This window comes from Ruditapes philippinarum, unplaced genomic scaffold (genome assembly GCF_026571515.1).
Source record: "Ruditapes philippinarum isolate M1 unplaced genomic scaffold, ASM2657151v2 ctg1970_1_1_1_1, whole genome shotgun sequence".
In the NCBI taxonomy this organism is placed as follows: Eukaryota; Metazoa; Mollusca; class Bivalvia; order Venerida; family Veneridae; genus Ruditapes; species Ruditapes philippinarum.
In genome coordinates, this window is record NW_026861545.1 from 58,390 (window position 1) to 79,943 (window position 21,554).

Here is a 21,554-nt window from a genome sequence, read left to right on the forward strand (position 1 = left end):
CAGCATTTATGTTTGCCTACTATTTCATTTAGTTATGATTTTTCTTTTCATACGCATTCAGATATAGTCCGGCTACAGTGAAAATGATATTTAATAAAATTTCACTAGTGGTTTATCAGAATATAATCATCTGATATATTGCAATAAAACACTAGAAAGCATGAAATAAATGTCTACAAGCAAACTTTTTATCTATTAATATGTCCAACAATATATGTCTTAATATGTCTACAAGCAAAATATTTATCTAACAATATATGTCTGCAAGCAAAATTTTTATCTAACAATATATGTCTGCAAGCAAAATTTTTATCTAACAATATATGGCTACAAGCAAATTTTTTATCTAACAATATATGTCTACAAGCAAAATTTTGATCTAACAATATATGTCTACAAGCAAAATTATTATCTAACAATATATGTCTGCAAGAAAATTTTTTATCTAACAATATATGTCTGCAAGCAAAATTTTTATCTAACAATATAATATCTGCAAGCAAAACTTTTATCTAACAATATATGTCTACAAGCAAAATTTTTATCTAACAATATATGTCTGCAAACAAATTTTTTATCTAACATATGTCTGCAAGAAAATTTTTTATCTAACAATATATGTCTGCAAGCAAAATTTTTATCTAACAATATATGTCTGCAAGCAAAATTTTTATCTAACAATATATGTCTACAAGCAAATTTTTTATCTAACAATATATGTCTGCAAGCAAATTTTTTTATCTAACAATATAATGTCTACAAGCAAAATTTTTATCTAACAATATATATCTGCAAGCAAAATTTTTATCTATCAACTAAATAATACATGGAGTATTTTTGCTATTTCTAACATACATTAGCAGGCAGTTAAGCTTGTACTGATATACATGTAAAAGAATGAAGTTCAGTTCTTACAAAAATGAAAAATTGATTTTCATAATTTTAAATACACACTACTTTGCAAAAAAATGATACAAGTTGAATTACAGAAGCTTGTTATAAATTGTACAGTGATCAGAAGTAACAGGTGCTTGTGCTCATACTTAACCATACACATTGAATTGCATAGACTCAGAATAAATGCTTAAGTTGTGTACCCACTGTTAAATAACTGCAAAATCAGAAATTTTTGTGAGGGATTTAATTTTAATTTCTTTTATTACTAAAACTTAAGAATACTTGAACCTCACTTGAGTCAACTAACTGGAACTAACCAGTACTGGTATTACAAGCACTTTACCTAGGTGCAATAATGGGTAAACTCCTATTAAATGTTATAAGGAGTTAACCAGTTACTGCATAGCCTGGGTTCCAGTCTGTCGATTTTTATGAGCTTCTGTTCAGCAATCAACATTATGAAAACACAAATGAGTATGAAATAGCGCATATGTTATGAATAAGCAAAAATATCAACGCCTGAATCCCAGGATAGTTACTGCACTAAGGTTACAATAATGAAGTAAGGTTGTATCCCAAAGTAAGGTTTCGGGATATTGATCCCTTGCTTGAGAGACAGACATGACTACTAGTAAACCACCCCCACCCTAACTCCCCACCCCACTACCCCTCCCAACCGCCCCTCGTTGTTAGTCAATGGGTAAATAAAGAAAATATAATAATGTTACAGTAAATACTTGAAGACTTTAGCAGTATCACAGCAGTAAAACTCGAAAATGGCACTCAATTTACTTCCCCTTATTTTTTTACTTTACTTTATGACAAAATTTGAAGTATTTAAAGAACTACCCTGAATCTTATCAAATCCAACAAATATATAAATCTATAAAGCTGCGTTAACTCTTACCATGCTAATCACATGTACATATAACTGAAATGGACATGAGCACCTTTCAATCTGGACAAAACCATTCATTACTTTGGGGGAAATTTTCAAAATATACACTGACTGAATAGCCTACAGTGAAGACCATGATCAGACAGCACAGATGTGCCAGATGATCTTGGTCTGCATTGGTTGCATGCAGTCTTTGTCAGTCCACTGAAAGTTAAGCTATAGCAAGTCAACAATGAATCTGGTAAAAAATGCCGAGATCGTCAAAAAACAGAGTAACAAATCTGATTGTTGTAAGCTTGTGGCCGCATCAAACACTGTGGGGTCGTATTTGAAACAGTATTTACTATTGACCACTTTGAAATTCTGTGTCTCACAAAATGATGTACCGTTTTTATATGATTCCCCTGAAATGAAAATTAAAAACAATTATACAATGTATACTCATTTCACTATTATTATTATTATTATAAGGGAGTTTAAAATTTACCATCTTCCTGGGTGAAAACTGTTTAATATTTCCTTTCATCTCAAAAATCGATCCCTAACCACTTTAAATATCTGAAGTGGACAAGTCCATCTTTCAATCTAGACATGGCAGAGAAACTGAAAGTTTCAAATATTTATTGCTGATAGCCCAGTTTTTTATGCTAAAATCCATTAAACTCCAAATGGACTATTCCAAATTCAAAGGAGGGCAAATCCTACATACAAATTCAGCAGGTTCTGGTTTGAAATACTAACTTTTATATTAAAATCCCTTAAACTCCACATGGACTGTTCCACATTTAAAGGATGGCACATCCATTACAAAAATACAGCAGATTCAAAGTCAGCCATGTAAAAGATAATTGCTGCTCCCTTTATTTTCAACTCAAGAATTTTACTTTAAAACGGGGGCTTTATTACCGTAAAATTCCTATTAAATGCCCCCGGAAAGGGGGTTATTATTACAACACGTTTTTCTTAAATCCAAAAATAATTGAAAATACATTTAGTGTAACATGGGTTGGTAATAACATTAAAATGTGTTAAGATTTTAAAGTTCATGTGATACATTTTTTACTATGAAATAAAATGAATTCTGAAGGATTTGAATAAAATTACGGATTTATTAAAGAGTTCACCACTCATGAGCAGATTTTTTTCCATATCAAAAAGCCTGGGTGGGGGGGCTTTTTTTAGGGGAGGGGCATTTATTAGGAATTTTATGGTAATTGCTTTGTGTCAATGAAACCAGTTTTTCAAGCTGTAAGTAAATTTAGGATCAACAATTCCAAATGAATTAATCATTTGTGTATGTAGTATAGAAATAAAGAAGTAAATATTGTTACCAATTCTAGTTCCATTGTAGAAAGCATCTTTGCAACTCGAGTATACTGACTGACAAAACTTCTCACATACATTTACCTTCCCACTGTAATGATAATGAAATAATACTTTTTATCAAATAATAGATCTACATTTGAGCCGCGTTTCAACAAAACTAACATAATGGGTTTGCGACCAGCATGGATCCAGACCAGCCTGCGTATCCGGATCCATGCTGGTCACAAACCCATTATGTTGGTTTTGTCATGACGCAGCTCATTTTCTTTAAACACATAGTATGCATTAGTTAGATTTTTAAACTGACAAAAAGACTTTTACACTGACAAGCACACTCAAATTTTCTCAAGGCTGGGAAGAATAATCATAATACAAGGAGCTAGATAGACTTACCTCAATACCTGCCCTTGACAGTGAAGAAATATTTCAAGTTTAAACTGCAATTCTTATATTTAGAGAAAAAGAACATAAAAAAATTAAGAAAATTCATTTCAATTTAATGTTTTGATGGTGAAATACTGGTACTCCAAGCTTAAAGTGTAAAGTATTATCTTTTATCTGTAGTTTTTAAGGGGAAAATTAAGGGGGAAATGTCATAAGGGGAAAAATTTGAAAAAAGGACATTTCTTTGCAAAAATTAATATGCAATGAACCTGAACAGTTAGAGTCAATACAAGCTGGCTAATTCCCATAAGTAATTTTCATCATCTGCCATTAAAACTTCATAGGCTTGTAACTTGCTATACTTTACTTTGCCTATGCTTATTGATGTAGTAGCTCAGTTGATAACTTGATACATTAGGTTTAATGATGTAGTCTGCTAGATAATGTAGAGCGTTACATGATGTAGATGATCAGATGATGTAGAAGATTAGAGGATTTATGTTAGATGATGTAGCAGGTTAGATGATGCAGTTAGACAGTGTAAAAATCAGATGATGTAGAATGTTAGATGATGTAGAAGGTTAGAGGATGACAATGTAGTAGGTTTGATTATGTAGTAGTTTAGGTAATGTAGTCAGTTAAATAATGTAGAAGATCAGATGATGTAGCAAGTTAGATAATGTGGAAGGTTGGATAATGTAGAATGTCAGATGATGTAGAAGGTTAAATGATGTAGAAGGTTGAATGATGTAGAATGTCAGATGATGTAGAAGGTAAGATGATGTAGAAGGTTAGATGATGTAGAATGTTAAACAGAATATTCTAGAAAAAAGACTTACTCTTTGTACCAATGGTATTGGTCAGGACTACAGAAGTAGCACATCATATAGTTGATATGATTACGACAATCTTTGCTTGCCATATACAGTGGTAGCATATTGGAGAACACAGAGGTTACTTCAGTCCTTTTACAGCATGCATTGTGTGAGTACCAGGAACAGTTTACCAATCCACCTTCAGCTTTCGCTACTCGAGTGTTTCCTAAAATCAAAATAACTGGAGATTTACTTAACCCTTAAAGCATACATGTAAGTAGGGCTGGAGGCTCCTATTATAGTTATAAAATGTACATGTAGAATCTAGTTTTCTTTTTCTTTTTTAAACTGCATTAAATATTATTGGATTGACCATCAAATGTATCTCTTTATAATTATTAATATGGTTAATGATCCCACAGCTGTTATTAAACAACTGTTAACAGTTAAAACTTTAAGACATGTAACTTACTGGGAATCAATTAAGTTAATTTGTAACTTATTTAATTAGCATCACCACTGGTGACACATGATTGTTTGTTAATTAAACCACAAAGAAACACTAGTTTTCCTTAAATTCATTATTTCGATCAGTTACCAATTGATTTTCTTTAATGTAAACTTGCCTTGTTAATATCATAATCAATATTTTTAGCCTGTAATTTTTGCATTTATTTACATAGAAAATGATCTAAAGCTTACCAAAATATGTGCACGGTTTTGTATCTTCATGGTATTCAATAACAGCATCTTTGCTTATAACGCAAGGTATCAAAACAATTATAAACAACAAAAAATATATAAAGCTGCCCCAGCCTCCCATATTTGTTACTATCGATCCCTTCTCGGCTATTTCCGTCACACTACGCTTAAATTTTTTCCGGAGGTTGACGGAAATGGCCGAACAACAAAAAGTCGGAAGTAAATTTGACACGTGACACATTCAAAATGGCAGCCTCCATCAAGAAACAGATGTGGAGAAAATTCAAGAGGAATTTAAAGCCATCAACTTTCTTTCGCTACCTTTTTGATCCAAATTTATGTGTTCCTGTTATGATTTTGCTATTCTTAGCTGAATGCTTCGTGTCAATATTTGTTATCAATAAGATAAAATGTAAGAAACGTTCTGAAATCATTTTTATTTTCTGCAAGTTTACTGTACTTTACAGTAAAGGGAGACAACCAGTACATACGTCTTTAGCAAATAGTCCAAATACCTCTTTTAAAAGTCTTGAAAATGATGTTTGGGCATCAGGAGGATTTAAGTCTATGGGCAGGGCTAGCATATTTCGAGACGTTTCGGCCCCAAACTACCCAAGACGTTTCGGCTTCTACCAAATCGGCCCCATAATAAGTACTGTATTTTAAACCGATATATTAATAGCATTTCATTAAAAAAATTAACCAATTAATATGAAATTAGGCAAAGCTTATGAGCGGGGAAGTCGTTAAAAATTCCTTTCATTCTTTCCGTTTTAAAGGTGTCATTCGGTATTATATGCATTGCTTCCGTTTTCACTCGGAACACTCGACCATTATCATTTATCCGAAAAGTTGAGATTTGTTCCGTTATCGGAATACCCTGCCTATTATCATTGCATTACATTGTAAATGGCGGCACCCGACTAGAACTGACACTGAAAATTTCATTGATAGGTATAGAATTCTATATATTTTTTAATTGTTTTTTATTTCATTTTCTTTTAAATATACACGTGTAGTCTATAGCCGGGCAAGCCAAAGCCTGGACCCGCTTCGCGGGCCCGGTCTTTGACTTCCCCGTAATATATATATTTAATCATTTTGTATAAAAACCAGATTATTATAGTAGTAGGGGGAAAGTAATCAATACAAACAGAACAGAACATAAACTTTATTTGAAAAAAATATAATACACAAACAAACAATTATCAACCATATATAGATAATATTTTATTTGAATGATTAAGAAGCAAGACACAAAACAATACCGCCAATTAGTATTAAGTATAAATAGTTAATTAGTTACACTTTGGAAAAAATTACGTATAGTTTAATTAAGATCAAAAGATAGTGTTTTCTAAGGAAAAATTGTAAGTAACTTTCTTAATCCAGAAGTTTTAGTGGTTTGTTTTCTAAGTAAGTAACCGGCCTTTATTGTTTGTTACACCTTTAAAAACATTAACGTATATCTAAATGGTTCAAGAGATCAAAAGATAATAAATAATTATTCCAAGAATTAAAGTGTCATAATTGTTTAATTGTAATTAAATTTATTGTTGTAAATCAATCAAGCAATACACTACAGTGGGGCCGAAAAAGTCTCGTGGAAAAGGGCTGAAACGTCCATGGGCCGATTTTTCGACTGGGGCCGAAACGTCCTGTTTGCGCCAAGCAGACCAGGTCTTTAACTTCCATGTATTATCATGGGGTCCACAATCATATTTCTACAAGCTCTGATTAACCAGTGTGTTAGAAAACTAAAATCAATTGAATGTCAAGAAAATTTCGCTACAGCATGTGTTTGTTACTGGTTGGGGACCTCCAACCGGACACTTTTTGAACATTTTAATTTCCATACAGATTTTATAATTTTAAAGCTAGAGATCTGAAAATTTTACACAGTACAGTTAGGTTCTTCTCCGACCAAACATATTAGTTTGTTTAATTCTGATTCTGTTGACACTTATATCTGAGGCCTGTGAAGGAGGGTATCAAATTGACCTGAATTGTCCACAATACAGTACCATGGCATGAGTCCGGACAGATATGTCCGTGATTCTGATTTAATTCAATAAAAGCTTTGGTGTTTTAAATTTTCATTTTTAACATAATTAAATAAAAGTAAAATATTTCAGCAGCAAATGCTGAAGTTTTGGATATTCTATTATTTACTCTACAAATGATTACAGCTAGTATAAGTGGTCAGGTATTGCTTAGTTCATTCATAATCATTGTCACAATTATTATGATAAAGGAGATAATCTACTGTATTTCATTTTGTGTTCATTTGCATTATTTTATAACCATATGATATTTGATGTTTTTGTATATCAGCATAGATATAGCCTAATTAATTCCGCGTGAACAATTTGACTTTTTTTTAGACACTTTTTTTCATGCTGTCAAACCGTTGGAAAAAGACATCGCCCATCCAAAATGATCTTGATGTCTCTTTGACAAGTCTAATTAGTTGGACTGTTGTGATATGATTTAGACAATCTTTAAACTGACTTAAGCGGTAAAAAAAAAACTTGAGAGAGTTTATTTTTCATTACAAAACAAGATATACAAAAAATTATTGGTATACTATGTTCATTCATGAGTGAAAAATTTTATCATAGCAATTTATTGATATCTATAAAATTCTTACAGAATTCAATATGTTTAATTTGAACAAAAAAATGAAAAAAGCAATGTATAAGAAGCTTTGTCCCCTATAACATGTCATGTAAAAGTCACTTAAGTCTTAATACTTCCTTTAAAAACAACTGCCAGTGTTTTAATGACACTTTATATTTATATTGTGCCTACCTATAGTGTATAACAGAGTTTTAAACACAACATAATTTTATACTGGTATATTCTTTGTGTGAAGTCAAAAGATGTTTATTTTATATTTACAAAGAGACTGTGTAGCAATTATCAGTATTATCCAATATCATAATCAAATTTTAGCATAGTTTATCTTTAATAAACTGTCATTTCAGACACAGAAATAGACTGGGTTGCCTATATGCAGGAAGTGGAAGGTGTTATAAATGGAACTTATGATTATATGCAGTTAAAAGGGGACACTGGACCTTTAGTGTAAGGTTTTTTATTGACTAATTTTATTTCACTTCTACTTGAAAGTGTTTACAGCAATATTATCTACCGGCTGTAGAATTTTGAAAAAGAATGATTTCAAAATACTTGTATGAAAGAGACATGTTTGACAACTCTATTAAGAGTAATTTTTGGTAGGAAATCATTGCTTTACAGGTAAAGCCCAAATTAAATAGCTTGATAAAAAATTTTTATCACAGCAGTGTAACAAACCCATTTAATAAAAACAATATTACACTTGTATTATAACACTTTGACATGACATCATTTGCCTTTAATATACAAACACAAGATCAGGTTTACATATGTACAGATCAAATTTATGTTGGTTTGTTTTGCGGGTATGCCCACTTGTAATTAATTTAAAAAGCACTTTTCTGAAAATGTCAGACAAAGTGAACAGAATCTGTTTCAGTTGATTTCAATATAAAGTAGATCTATCTTTTAAAGCAGCATGCCTCAAAATTCATGCTTATTTTCATACAAAACTGTTGAAATTTGAAAATATATTAATTAAGTAAAATATTGTGAAATGAGCAAAGAAATTAATTGAGACATAGTAATTGGCACATACAATTCACTACCAAAAAGAGGTATAAATATGCAAAATTAGCCCTAACTGTAAGTAACACAATAGAAATATTGTGATATATACACCAAAATAAGTCATTTCCGTAATCACATTTAACTTGAAAATAAATTATAAATTGACTGTTGAATCTTTTTACTGTTATTAAAATCTTAGTACACTTTTCAGGATTAATTCTTTTGAAATGTTTAGCTCATCTTGAGGCATGCAGCTTTAAAACTTGAATCCTTTTTATAGCAATATGTTTATTATGTACTGCTTTATGTACTACAATCAGAATGCCATTATTGATACATGTATTATTTTGTTTGTACAGGTACCCAGCTGGTTTTGTGTATATTTTCTCCGGACTTTACTATCTGACAGATCATGGAAAAGACCTCAGGGCAGCACAATATATATTTGCAGTGCTCTACCTTCTATCGCTCTTTGTCATATTTGATATTTACAGGCGTGTTAAAAAGGTAGGTATTAATTTATTATACTGCACATGTAACTTCATGGCACCTTACGTGGAACTTCCCTATGGACCAATAGTCTAAAAACATAAAAATTTGAAAATTTGAATTTTTAGCATAGATTATTCAGGGCAATTGAAAGGGAAATATTTGCAAAAGATGATAATAAATACCCCTATTATGCCTCAGAAATGCTTTTATTTCCATTTTTCAAGCTTTTTATTTTTGATGCCTGGTTGTATTGTCCAAAAAGTTCATCATTGGCCAATATTTCTCCTGTTGCTTTTTGGCAATAAGTAAAGTTATTGTGATTTAGTATTCTGTATGGGTGTCAAAATACTACTTTGTTTACATTTAGATACTTTTATGACCAATAATTTTACATTCAGCAATTCGTTCTTCAGGTTTAAGCCTGTAACATTCTCTTAACCCATTACTTCATATACACGCCTTTTAACGCCTTTTTCACCCCCCCCCCCTTTTTGTTGTCTCAAATGATGAAAAAATGCCTTATTTAGGCCCCAACACTTGTTTTTGTTTGAGAAATGTTGTTAAAAAAAGTGACCTTTTTTCCGGCGCGGCCCCCCGACCAAAAGATACATCAGGGGATTGCCAGAAGGGGGATGTGCCCCCTTCTGTTTGGGGGGTTTGAAGGGGGGCGGAGTCCCCCTCATCGCCAAGAAAATTTTGGACTTGTGAGAGGCTGTAAATGACCCCAGATTGATCATAAGGTAACGTGTAACCAACGCTGAAAAGCATTTGACTCTATCTCAATCCATTGAGAAGTTGCAGCACTTTGAAATCAATTTTGATGGAAAAAATCAATGCAAAATAGTGATTTTTGGCAATTTTGAGATGTCCCCTCGTTGCCATGGTAACAGAAAATTTAAGCCTGAGCATGTTGTTGCAAGGGCAATGGTCCAGTCAACATTTGTGCCAAGTTTGATTAGTGTTGAAGCAGTTTTTATAGTATTATAGCAATTTGAACTTGTAACGGGAGACTTTTCAATGAAAACAGCCATTTTTCACAAAATGCTCATGAAGTAATGGGTTAAACCATATTAAAGCATTATAAAATTCATGTTTTTCCTTTCTAAAGAAGTGAATATTTATTTGGTTCTGAGGCTTAATCATAATGTACCTTTAAACATTACCTTTATTATTTGTTTCTGAGACATAATGTGCCTTTAAGCAATATATTATACTTAAAAGTTAATTGAAAATTCTATTTTTATGTGATTAAATCAGTCTGAGAATCACAAAAAAAGTTTTCAAATTTTAATGATTTTAACTATAATCATTTGAAAATTAAAATTATTCAAATGCTTTAGTCTGGACCTACATCAAGTTGTAGACAAGGCTGAAAAAATATTTCCAGTTCCATCATTTAAAAAATGTCACTGGAGTTCCTTATAAGCTTCCATGTTATTCTGCTAGTTTAGGCAAACTTTGACTCATTAACTGTAACTATTTTTTTGTTCATTTGACAATGTTTTACTTATAAATTCATTTTAAAACTTTTCACAAAAATGAGCATTAATCTGGAGGCTTGCTGCTGTAAAGCTGAACACCTCCAGATGAGCCAAAATATTTCAAGAAAATCAATATTGAGAAAAATGTACTAAAATTTTAAGAAAGGTAAAAAAACATTCAAAATCCAAGTTATATTTTTCAAGTTATGTACAGTTTAAGACTGATTTTGACCAGTATTTTATTACCATATTTCTACTGCGTTACTAACACAGTGAGGGCTATTTTTACATAATTATGTTGACGTCTCTTTGTTAATTTTCTTGTATTGTAAGTGCCGATTGCAATATGTATATTACTTAATTTGTTCGCCTTGCAAATACCTTTCCAAAATTTTCACAAAAAATAACATAAATCTGGGGGCTTGGTGCTTTAAGTGGAGATACTTGACATGCTTGATGTATAAGAAAGTAGTATGTATTTTAAAAGATGCTTTATATGATAAATCTCTTATAATCTCTTTCCTGTAATAACAGTTATTATTGAACATATAAATTAAGATTTTCACATATTGAAATCTTTGATATTTTCAGGTACCACCTTTTGTGTTTTTCTTCATGTGTTGTGCCTCATACAGAATACATTCAATCTTTATACTGAGGATGTTCAACGATCCAGTCGCCATGTTGTTTCTATATTTAGCAATAGATCTCTTCCTTCTTAATAGGTGGTCACTTGGATGTCTGATGTTTAGGTAAAATATGGTTATTATCCAGTAGATAACTTTCATTGTTCTTAAACATAAAATTCTTGTGGGAAATGACAATATTTTATTAACAAAATGGGTAACAAATGTTTTGCAAGTGTTTGCAAGTGTATACTGTTAAGTCACAAAATGTTTACGTTTACAATTGTCCAAAAACAAACTTATTATGTGCGGAAATATTTGCGAAAGTACGAATTCCGGAACTCCCGTCATATAAGCACGGCAATTTATTATGAGCCTTTTGCGTTACTATTTCATAGTGTGAAATATTAAACAACCATTAAATCATGTTAAATGTTGCTTGTATTTATATTAACGGGATATATTTACAAAGTAACTGAAGCACCTGTGGAATGGAAAAATGATAAATGGTCACCGAAGACTTTTCTAAAGTTGATGTATTTTTTGCGGGCTCAATAATTTGTGAATTATTTTGATTCGTTAAAGTCACAAATATATCCATATCGCAAAATGAATCACTTATACAGTAACCTCGCAATATTTTTTCAACAAATTTCATTTTAATGTGAACTATTATAGTATCATATTTCATATCATCAAAATGTTAATTTATATTTGCATTGTTAAAAGATATCCTGTCACATTTTACAAACATTCCGTCAACTCTTTAAATTTTTTTGCTTATTAGGCCAAATGGGAAAAAATTATTTTTTTTGGCATATTTAAGGAAAACATTTTATATTACTCAAAACAGTTCCCATTTTAAAATTTTTATACTTTTAGTTTTGGGGGGTTTCCCTGTGAAGATGAATATAGTTGTTTCCCCCGGGCTCTTTTTGTATCTACAAATGGTCACTCGGGGAAATGATGGGAACCATTAAACTTTCTGACCAAAATGCGCTTTTAAACAGGTAATTTAAACGGACAGAAAATTTATATTTGCTCTTATCAATACCTGTCCTTTTTTGGGCCCCCTACGAAAAAAGGGTATTGCAGGGTTTTTGCATATTTTTTTGACGGGGACGCTTTTGGGTTTTTTAATAAAAATAGCATTAAGAAAACACTAAGTATTAGCGTTACACTATGGGACATCAATGAAAAATGGTTCTTTTGTAGATTTATCTTATAATAAAAATCATTGTTGGTAAATGGTAATACCAAACTGTATTTAGCATTGAACGTTTTTCATATGCTTGAATTGTCTTTAAATGGTAAATTAAAGAAGAGATTGCTAGTTTTATTATTAGTTTTATTATTATATTATATGTTACATATCTAACTATTTAGGCCAATATTTTATGATATTAGTGTTTCAAGATGAGAAAAATGTGCTGTTTTATTGGGACCTACTCCGAGACCCTCAGGAAACCATTGTTTCCAACGACTGAGTTATCAAGCTGCTTACACATTTTCTCCTATGTTTGGTTAACAGTTCTATACTGTGAAATTAGTGCAGATTATTCAAACAAAGGTATATATTGTGCCATTAGGTAAGGGGTCAAAAACACAAATGTTTTTATTTTATTGCCTGTTATTAAAACAGTGACTATTTAAATAAAAGATACATTATATCACATTTTCAGGTTGTTTTTGCATTGCCATTTTTACTGGAGAATCCCTGGGCGTACATCAAGATGTCTTTTAACCTCGGGCGCCAGTTTTTCTATAAATGGACGGTGAATTGGCGCCTGATTCCGGAGGATATTTTCCTGAATAGAACCTTTCAGATGTCATTGCTGCTAGCTCATATAGTAATACTCCTGGCATTTGTGATGATTAAATGGAGAAGGTTTGTGAAAGTTATTCTTATTTTAGAATTGATTGTGTTGAATTTGATCAAGAAATGTGTCATAAACTGATCTTGTTTTGGATTTATAATAATCAATTATCAATATAAAGTTAAAAGTATTTTTAGGGATTTTAATATATTAGAATACAATGAATAGGGATTCAAACAAGTGCTGGCATGGCTGAGTGGTTAAGGCATCAGACTAATCTAATGATTGCTAGCCTCATTGGTTCAAACCGGGGCAAGTTGTTTATTTATTGAGCAAGCCAAGAAACATTACACTCATTGCTCGATACTGGTTGGCTCCAGGAACTGATTTGAAAGTGTGCCTTTTAGCCTTTAGTTTCCTACATAAGCTATCTAAAATGAGTTATAAATATGAAATAAACCAAAAATATTGTGTCTAGTCTGACAGAATAGATGTCAGGCTGATCAGACTTTTAATTATTTTCATTTCTAGCACTCAAAGTTTTACTTGACTCTTTAACAAATCCGTGTATTTTCTTTTGAAGAGTTTACTTTTATAAATTGTTTTAAACTTTTTAGTAAATGTGAAAGATTGAATGTTCTTCAAATTTGTTGGTACTTCCATTTATCTGATTGTCTTTTTTGTTTTGTTTTTTTTTTTGTTTAAAAAAAATATTTGAAAAAGCACATGGCAAATTTTAATATTACAACACAAATTAATATCTAGTTCATCATAGTAATAATTAGCATTTTCAGGACCTGCAGAATAACTGTTTTTATGTTAAGTAATTAAATTTATGCAACAAATACATGAAATATTCCTATAAAAGTAACATAGTTTATTTTCTCTGTTTCAGATATTTACCAAAGATGGATGTCAGTAGCTTTAAAAAGCCAAATATTCACCTGCATCAGATCATAATCCTTTGTTATATAAATGCCTGCTAGCTTGCATAACTTGGGTTTACATCATCGCTTATAACGAAGTAAACCAGATAACTTCTTATATAATTTGATAGGAGTTAACCTGTTACTGCACTGAGGTGACAACATATCTATTAGATATTATTAGGATTATACATGACCCTTACATTTCTGAATTTGTTAGAGGACTTGACCTTGCTCTGTGCTAAGCAGCTGTCAATACAGAGGATTGTCAGTCACCCAGCTTAGCTCATTAGGGAGAGCGTCAGATTTCTTATGAAGAGTCGCGGGTTTTAATCTTGGGCAAGGTGCAGTGTCTATTCTAGGTGGGGCATTGGGGGATTCAGTCATATTTTTGAGAATTCCCCCCTACTTTTTCAGAGGCAGGGGGAATTTTTTTATAGAGAAAGAAGGAAAAAGATCAACAAATCGAGGGTTGACTGCAAAACTGCAGTAACTTATATGAAATAAAGGACTTACAAGTGTTTGTGTTCAACCCTGGAAATGTAATAAATTCTCACTTTTCGATAAAAATTCCCCCAGTTTTTCAAATCCTAGAATAGACACTGCAAGTTGTGATTTCTTTATGACAGTTAGTATTGTGCGTTGAGTCTTTTTATCGTTTCATCTCTCACTGCTCTATTTGGATTACAAATAGGCCACTTACAGAGAAATTAGTAATTACTGTTAAGCTGTCCAAGAAAGTCATTAAAGTGGACTGACTGTTGAGATATGATAAAAAAATGGGTTGTAATTAGCGTAAAAGCTAAACAATTTAGGGCCAGTTTCTAATTTAACTGTCTGTTAAATCCACTAATGCACTGTTAAATTTAACCATTGTGTTAAATTCAAGTGTTGTTACATGTTAAAATGGCAGTTAAAGTGAGCGTTAACAGCAACATAATTTAACTCGATGGTTAAATTTAACAGAGTTTTGAGAAACTGGTCCCTGTAGATGTTCATACTGGACAGATGTGTAGGTTGGATTAACTGTATTGGTGTTGTTTATGTCATTTTATCATTTTATCAAAGAATCTAAAACACTAACAACTTTAAATTTTCTAAAAGAAAAACAAACAATTTTTATTTAAACATTTAGTTTAGATTCCTTAACATTTATTACAGATATTATTACCATTATTTACAGCTAATTTTATAGGAATGTGTTTCAGTAGATCTTTACATTACCAGTTCTATGTGTGGTATTTTCATGGTTTACATTACCTTCTCTGGTCTACAAATTTACCTGTAGTTTTAAGGTATGTATACACACATGTACAATATATTTATATCATTTATTACACGGCAGCAATCCTTCACTTGTAAATATCAGAAATACAAAAAATATGTGATAGTTTTGATCAAGTTTGTTATACATGTTAAGGCAGTCTTACAGTAATTAATGCTTTCCTGCCAAAAAATTCTAACCGGCCAATATCTTAGCAAATCTGTTATTTCTAGAATGTTATTTTTTCAAAATCTTTGACATTAGATTATTTACAATCGCTCATCTTGTACAGCTATGTACTAAATTTTGCTTATAAACAGTTTAAAATTATTGAATACTGAAGATATGTGAAAAATAACGTTCCAGAATCACGATTTATTACGATATTTGCCAATGTTAGAATTTGTTTGGCAGGAAAGCATAACAGTAAGACTACCTTAAGTGGTAAATCTTCCAAGCATGCCCCAGGTAGCCTTACATACACAAGATCTATAAAGAAAAGATAAGATGCAAGTTGTGAATACAAAGTTTTCTTGTATCCTACTTGCATTTCTAGACATTTTTTGACAATTCTATAAAACATATACCTCTTCAAGAATTTTCTTTAAACTTGGCTAAAATGTTTATCTCAACAAACCATGCTAATGCTTTGCTGGTCCATAGTCAAGGTCACCCTTGAAGGTCAAAGATCAGATACCAAACAATTTCATATCCTCTCAATGAATCCTGTAAATCCTGTACCCCTTGAAGGATTTTCCTCAAACTTGGCTCAAACCTCAACAAGGCAGTGTGAAGAATCCATGCCACCTCTGTGAAGTACCAAGGCCATATTCACAAACAGAGGTCATATGTCCTTTACCCCTGACAGGACTTTCTTCAAACTTGGCTCAAGGTGCAAACTCAATGTCAAGGTCATCCTTGAAAGTCAAATATCAGACAATTTTGTGCCTGCTCTTTAAATCCTTTGAGACATTTTTTGCAATTTTGGCACAAATGTTAACCTCAACAAGACAATGTGCAAAACCCATGCTGTCACTGTATTGTCTCAAGGTCACCAATAAAGGTCAAAATTCAAGCATTTTATATCTGTCTATAAAATTTTTAATGTTTATACCTTTCAAATGACTTTTTTCAAACTGAACTCAAATGACTGGTTTTTATAATTTGAAGCAGCATGCCTCCGCATAAACCAAAATGTTTCATGAAAATCAAATTTGTGAAAAATGTACCAAAATTTTCAAGAAAAGTAAAAACATTCAATATTCAAGTAATAATGTTCAAGTTATGTAGCATAAGTCTTTGAGGCATGCTGCTTTAATATCAAAGGAACAGAACATCAATTTAAACTTGATGACATTACCCTAATCTTGTGCCCTGTTATGGCAAAACTTAGTGGAGTCCCTTTAAAATCTGAGTACCATACAACCTTAGTAAAATATCATCAGAATACATATATAAGATTATGATTGAAGCCTATAGATACTGCTTTAGAAAAATTAAACTTATGTTTATTTATACTGGAGGAAAAATTGAAATTCATCAAATAAGACTTTCTGTTTATATTTTCAGGATATTGTTATTAGGTGTTATAGAATTATGTTGGAACACATATCCATCTACAGAATTGAGTAGTTCTATGTTACATGTATGTCACCTTGTGACATTAATTGGACTATGGATGTCTCCAGCATATACCACGCAGAGAAAAACAACATCTGTCCAGAAAATAGAGTGATTCTTGTGAAAATTAGAAAGATAGTATTCAATATATTTGGTTTAATGTTAACACCTACCGGAAAGAAATTCTTTGAGGCAAATAACATTGTAGTCTTCAAAATGAATTTTTGCATTGAAAATCTTACTTCCTTGGGAGATGGATCTGAAAAAGTTAATGTTGATGTAGGGAAGGTTAGAAAACGAGATGCAGGCATTCTTGCATGGAGCTGTACATTACAATAAATCAAAGTTTCAGATTTTTGTTGCCATTAACCTGTTATGGAATTGATTTTGTACAGAGAATATTTCATATACCGTGAATGAGATTTGAGATCTTTAAAGATTGAAATAAGGGTACAATAAGGGTACAAGAAATGGCACAAATAAAATTTGTTTTAAGGTATTCACTACCTTTAAAATGGTTGTAACATGGACTAGAGCCATGACATAATTTATGTGAGTGCTATGTTGTCTTTGTGAAGTGATTTAGAATACAATTCTTTGTAAAGATATGTGATTGTGAATTTTCAATCATAAGATATCTTTTTGGTTTGTTTCAGGAACAAATATAAGTGTTTAAATAAGCTTATATAGCTTCCAACACAATCAAACTAAAATAAATTTGTATAAAATATAAACTCAACTAAGATATCTTTTAAATTCATATCTTAATGTAGAAATTAATTTGTTGACCTTTTGACAGGTATATTTCTAGGATATTTTTAAAAAGTAAAATTTCACTTAAAACAAATGATTCTTAGGAATGCTTTGTAAATTTTGTAGATATCTTGTATATTTATTTTTTGGAAAGGATGTAGTATGTATCAAGATTTTTCAAAGAAATCTTTTCTGTTTTACCAAATCAAAGGATTGACTTTTTGTGGTGTGCGTTTATATTCATAGTTTTATGGTAACTTGATTGGCAGTATTTTTTGTGTTTTAATTACCAGTTGTGTTTAACAAAAGAAGAATAAAGAAGTGCAATAGTATAAATTGATTTTAAATGTTGTTTATTTTTCTTTTAATACCACATCTCTTGTCTACCTTTAAGTAATATGTATTAGTTCAATAAGCCTGGCTCTTTACCATTGTGGCAACATATCATTCCATTGTGGCAACATATCAATTAACACAATTGTCTTTCTACCACTGTGGTGACAAATCACTCGTCTCCATTTTGTTTTACCAGGCTTACTGCTTGAAATAGACGTTATCAGGAACTCGGCAAATGTGGGTTTTTCCAAGCTAATCTGTACTAGGTACAAACTAACTTTTACTGTTATAGCTTCACAGTGCAATACTCGTCACAATTGATAAGTCGACTTGTTTCGCTTATATTCGAAGCTGTAACTGTAAAAAGTTTGTACCTACAGATTTGCTGGAAAAACATAATCACAATTTCAGTTATGGTCTATAACGAGGGGTTTTCAGAGTTCAAGGTAGGAAACACCAGGTTACGGTATATAAGTCATGAAGATATTTTACCATTCCCTTTTACCACACAGAATCATGATACAACAACTAACAAATACATTGGAGTTTGCACATATGGCTTCTTGCGTCATCTGCTTTAGACCTAGTTTGTATCATAAACATTATTCTATAAACTAAAGCCTTCATACTTTCTTGAGGCAAGTTATAATAGGTTTGTTTTTTTGTTTGTTGCTATTATTTTTCTTAGAATAATCCTAAGAGTCAAGGTCAAATTTTCATATTGAAAAAAATGCCTCAACAATGGTGAGTAAACTGTCACACAAGTCCACAAGTATTGGTAAGTGAATAATTCAGAAAGACTGACAAATATTTCTGTATTTTTATGTATTAAGAATATTATAACAATGCTTTATTTATAAATAAACATACAAAAGTAAATGAACAACTAATAGCCAGTACAACAATAAACACATCACAGATTTAGCTAAAATAAAACCAGTTAAAAAACAAGAAAGTCCTGATGGCCCTAGAGTGCTAACCTGAGACCTGAGATCAATTGCTTGAACTCTAGCATGGGGCAAATTTTAAACCCAGGGGCAAAATTTGTACCACTTTAGGAGAGGAACACAAGGTAATGCTACATGTCAATTTATAAGCCTTTTGCACTGTTGTTTCTAAGGAGATTTTACTACAGATTTCATTTATGTTTCACATCGGAACAATGTATATAAGATTTGTTGCAGGTCACCAAGAAAGTTTTCCTGTGAAGTTTGTCAAAATCTTCCATGTGGATGAGCAGAAAATGTTGTTTAATGAAATATCATTCAAAATTTGATGCATGTGATCACAAAAACTCACTTTTGAGCACTTTAGTGCTCAAGTGACTAAAAAAGCACTTGGCAATTATAAAAGAACACATATTGTCAAAATTATTTCTACCGAATAGTTTCTTTAGTAGCATTATTTCACTGAGTCAGCACTGATTGCTATTTATTTCTACAAATGAGGTAGCTACACATGAAAAACACAAGAAAACTTGTGTTTGAAAGAAAAAAATAACCTTGCTTTTATATTATAATTCTAAATCAATAAAAAATTGTGATTTTAAAAATCTTTCAAAATAAATAATTACATTTCTGCAAAAAATTTAATTATGTGGAGAAAATCTAATCGGAATATTCTGTTAAAAAATTTCAATGTAACCTGAAAACATTGGAATTAAAGCTATTCTTACATTAACGATGCTTACACAGGTGTTACAATAATGTAAAGCAGAAATAAGAGTTTGCATTAATTGTACAAAGAAAAACAATTTTCCTTTCCTTTTTAAGAAAGCAATATTTCTGTTATGAAAGCAAAGTTCTTGTTAAGTAAGCATATTTTCTGTTATAGAAAGCAATGTTCCTGTTCAGGAAAGAAATGTTCTTTTTTAAAAAAGCAATGTTCCTGTTTAGGAAAACTTTTTTTCTGTTACAAAAAGCAATGTTCCTGTAAACAAGAGGGCCATGATGGCCCTAGATCGCTCACCTGACTTATCAAACTCATCCAAACAATTACCTAGACAAGCATTCTGACCAAGTCTCATGACAGGTGAGTCAAAAATGTGACCACTACAGTGTTAACAAGAATTATCCATATTTGAGCACTGCAACCTAGTTTTTTACCCAGGTGACACATATTCAAACTTGACCTAGAAATCATTAAACAAACTTTCAGACCAATTTCCAGGATACTTGGATCAAAACAGTAGCAACTAGAGTGTTAACAAGATTTTTCTTTTTTTTGCTCCGGTGACCTAGTTTCACATGCGATTTCGAACTCATCCAAGCAATTACCTAGACAAGCATCCTGACCAAGTTTGATGATAATTGAGTCGAAAATGTGACAACTAGAATGTTAACAAGGTTTTTCCATATTTGGGCGGTGTGACCTAGTTTTTCATCCAAGATGACCCATGTTCGATCTTGACTTAGAAATCATCAAAACAAACTTTCAGACCAATTAACAGAATATTTGGATCACAATAGTAGCCACTAGAGTGTTAACATGATTTTTCTATTTTTAGCTCCTGTGACCTAGTTTTTCATCCAAGATGACCCATTTTCGATTTATTTCCAGCAATGACATAGACAAGTTTCCTGACCAAGTTTGATGACAATTGAGTCAAAATTGTGACCACTAGAGTGTTAACAAGGTTTTTCTATTTTTAGCTCCTGTGACCTAGTTTTTCATCCGAGATGACCCATGTTCAAACTCATATGAGCTATCACCTAGACAAGCATCTTGATCAAGTTTGATGATGATTGATGCAAAAATGTGACCGCTAGAGTGTTAACAAGGTTTTTCTATTTTTAGCTCCGGTGACCTACTTTTTCATCCAAGATGACCCATGTTCAAACTCATCCAAGCTATCACCTAGACAAACATCCTGACCAAGTTTGATGATGATTGAGGCAAAATCGGACCTCTAGAGTGTTAACATGGTTTTTCTATTTTTAGCTCCGGTGACCTAGTTCTTCATCCGAGATGACCCATGTTCGAACTCATTTGAGCTCTTACCTAGACAAGCATCTTGACCAAGTTTGATGATGACTGATGCAAAAATGTGACCTCTAGAGTGTTAACAAGGTTTTTCTATTTTTAGCTCCGGTGACCTACTTTTTCATCCGAGATGACCCATGTTTGAACTCATCCGAGCTATCACCTAGACAAGCATCTTGACCAAGTTTGATGATGATTGATGCAAAAATGTGACCTCTAGAGTGTTAACAAGGTTTTTCTATTTTTAGCTCCAGTGACCTACTTTTTCATCCGAGATGACCCATGTTTGAACTCATCCGAGCTATCACCTAGACAAGCATCTTGACCAAGTTTGATGATGATTGATGCAAAAATGTGACCTCTAGAGTGTTAACAAGGTTTTTCTATTTTTAGCTCCAGTGACCTACTTTTTCATCCGAGATGACCCATGTTTAAACTCATCAGAGCTATCAACTAGATAAGCATCCTGACCAAGTTTGATGATGATTGATGGCTAGAGTGTTGATAAGGTTTTTCTATTCTTAGCTCCTGTGACCTAGTTTTTCATCCGAGATGACCCATTTTCGATTTATTTCCAGCAATGA

The 21,554-nt window shown here is 31.8% G+C and overlaps 2 protein-coding genes across 2 annotated transcripts; one reads left to right on the plus strand and one right to left on the minus strand.

Moving 5' to 3' along the window:
• Positions 1-208: 208 nt before the first annotated feature.
• On the minus strand, positions 209-5,181 carry LOC132716051 (uncharacterized). Its single transcript, XM_060699197.1, has 4 exons — positions 5,023-5,181; positions 4,345-4,546; positions 3,127-3,209; positions 209-2,199 (listed from the first exon to the last, which is right to left on the minus strand). The coding sequence occupies exons 1-4, from the start codon at positions 5,141-5,143 to the stop codon at positions 2,012-2,014; spliced, it is 594 nt and encodes a 197-aa protein (XP_060555180.1). The 5' UTR covers positions 5,144-5,181; the 3' UTR covers positions 209-2,011.
• Positions 5,182-5,249: 68 nt separating this feature from the next.
• Positions 5,250-17,992, plus strand: LOC132716058 (dol-P-Man:Man(5)GlcNAc(2)-PP-Dol alpha-1,3-mannosyltransferase-like). Its single transcript, XM_060699209.1, has 8 exons — positions 5,250-5,434; positions 8,010-8,109; positions 9,033-9,180; positions 11,238-11,398; positions 12,915-13,160; positions 13,985-14,055; positions 15,169-15,310; positions 16,849-17,992. Exons 1-8 carry the CDS (start codon positions 5,269-5,271, stop codon positions 17,012-17,014), a joined length of 1,200 nt encoding a protein of 399 aa, XP_060555192.1. The 5' UTR covers positions 5,250-5,268; the 3' UTR covers positions 17,015-17,992.
• The last annotated feature ends 3,562 nt before the right edge of the window (positions 17,993-21,554 follow it).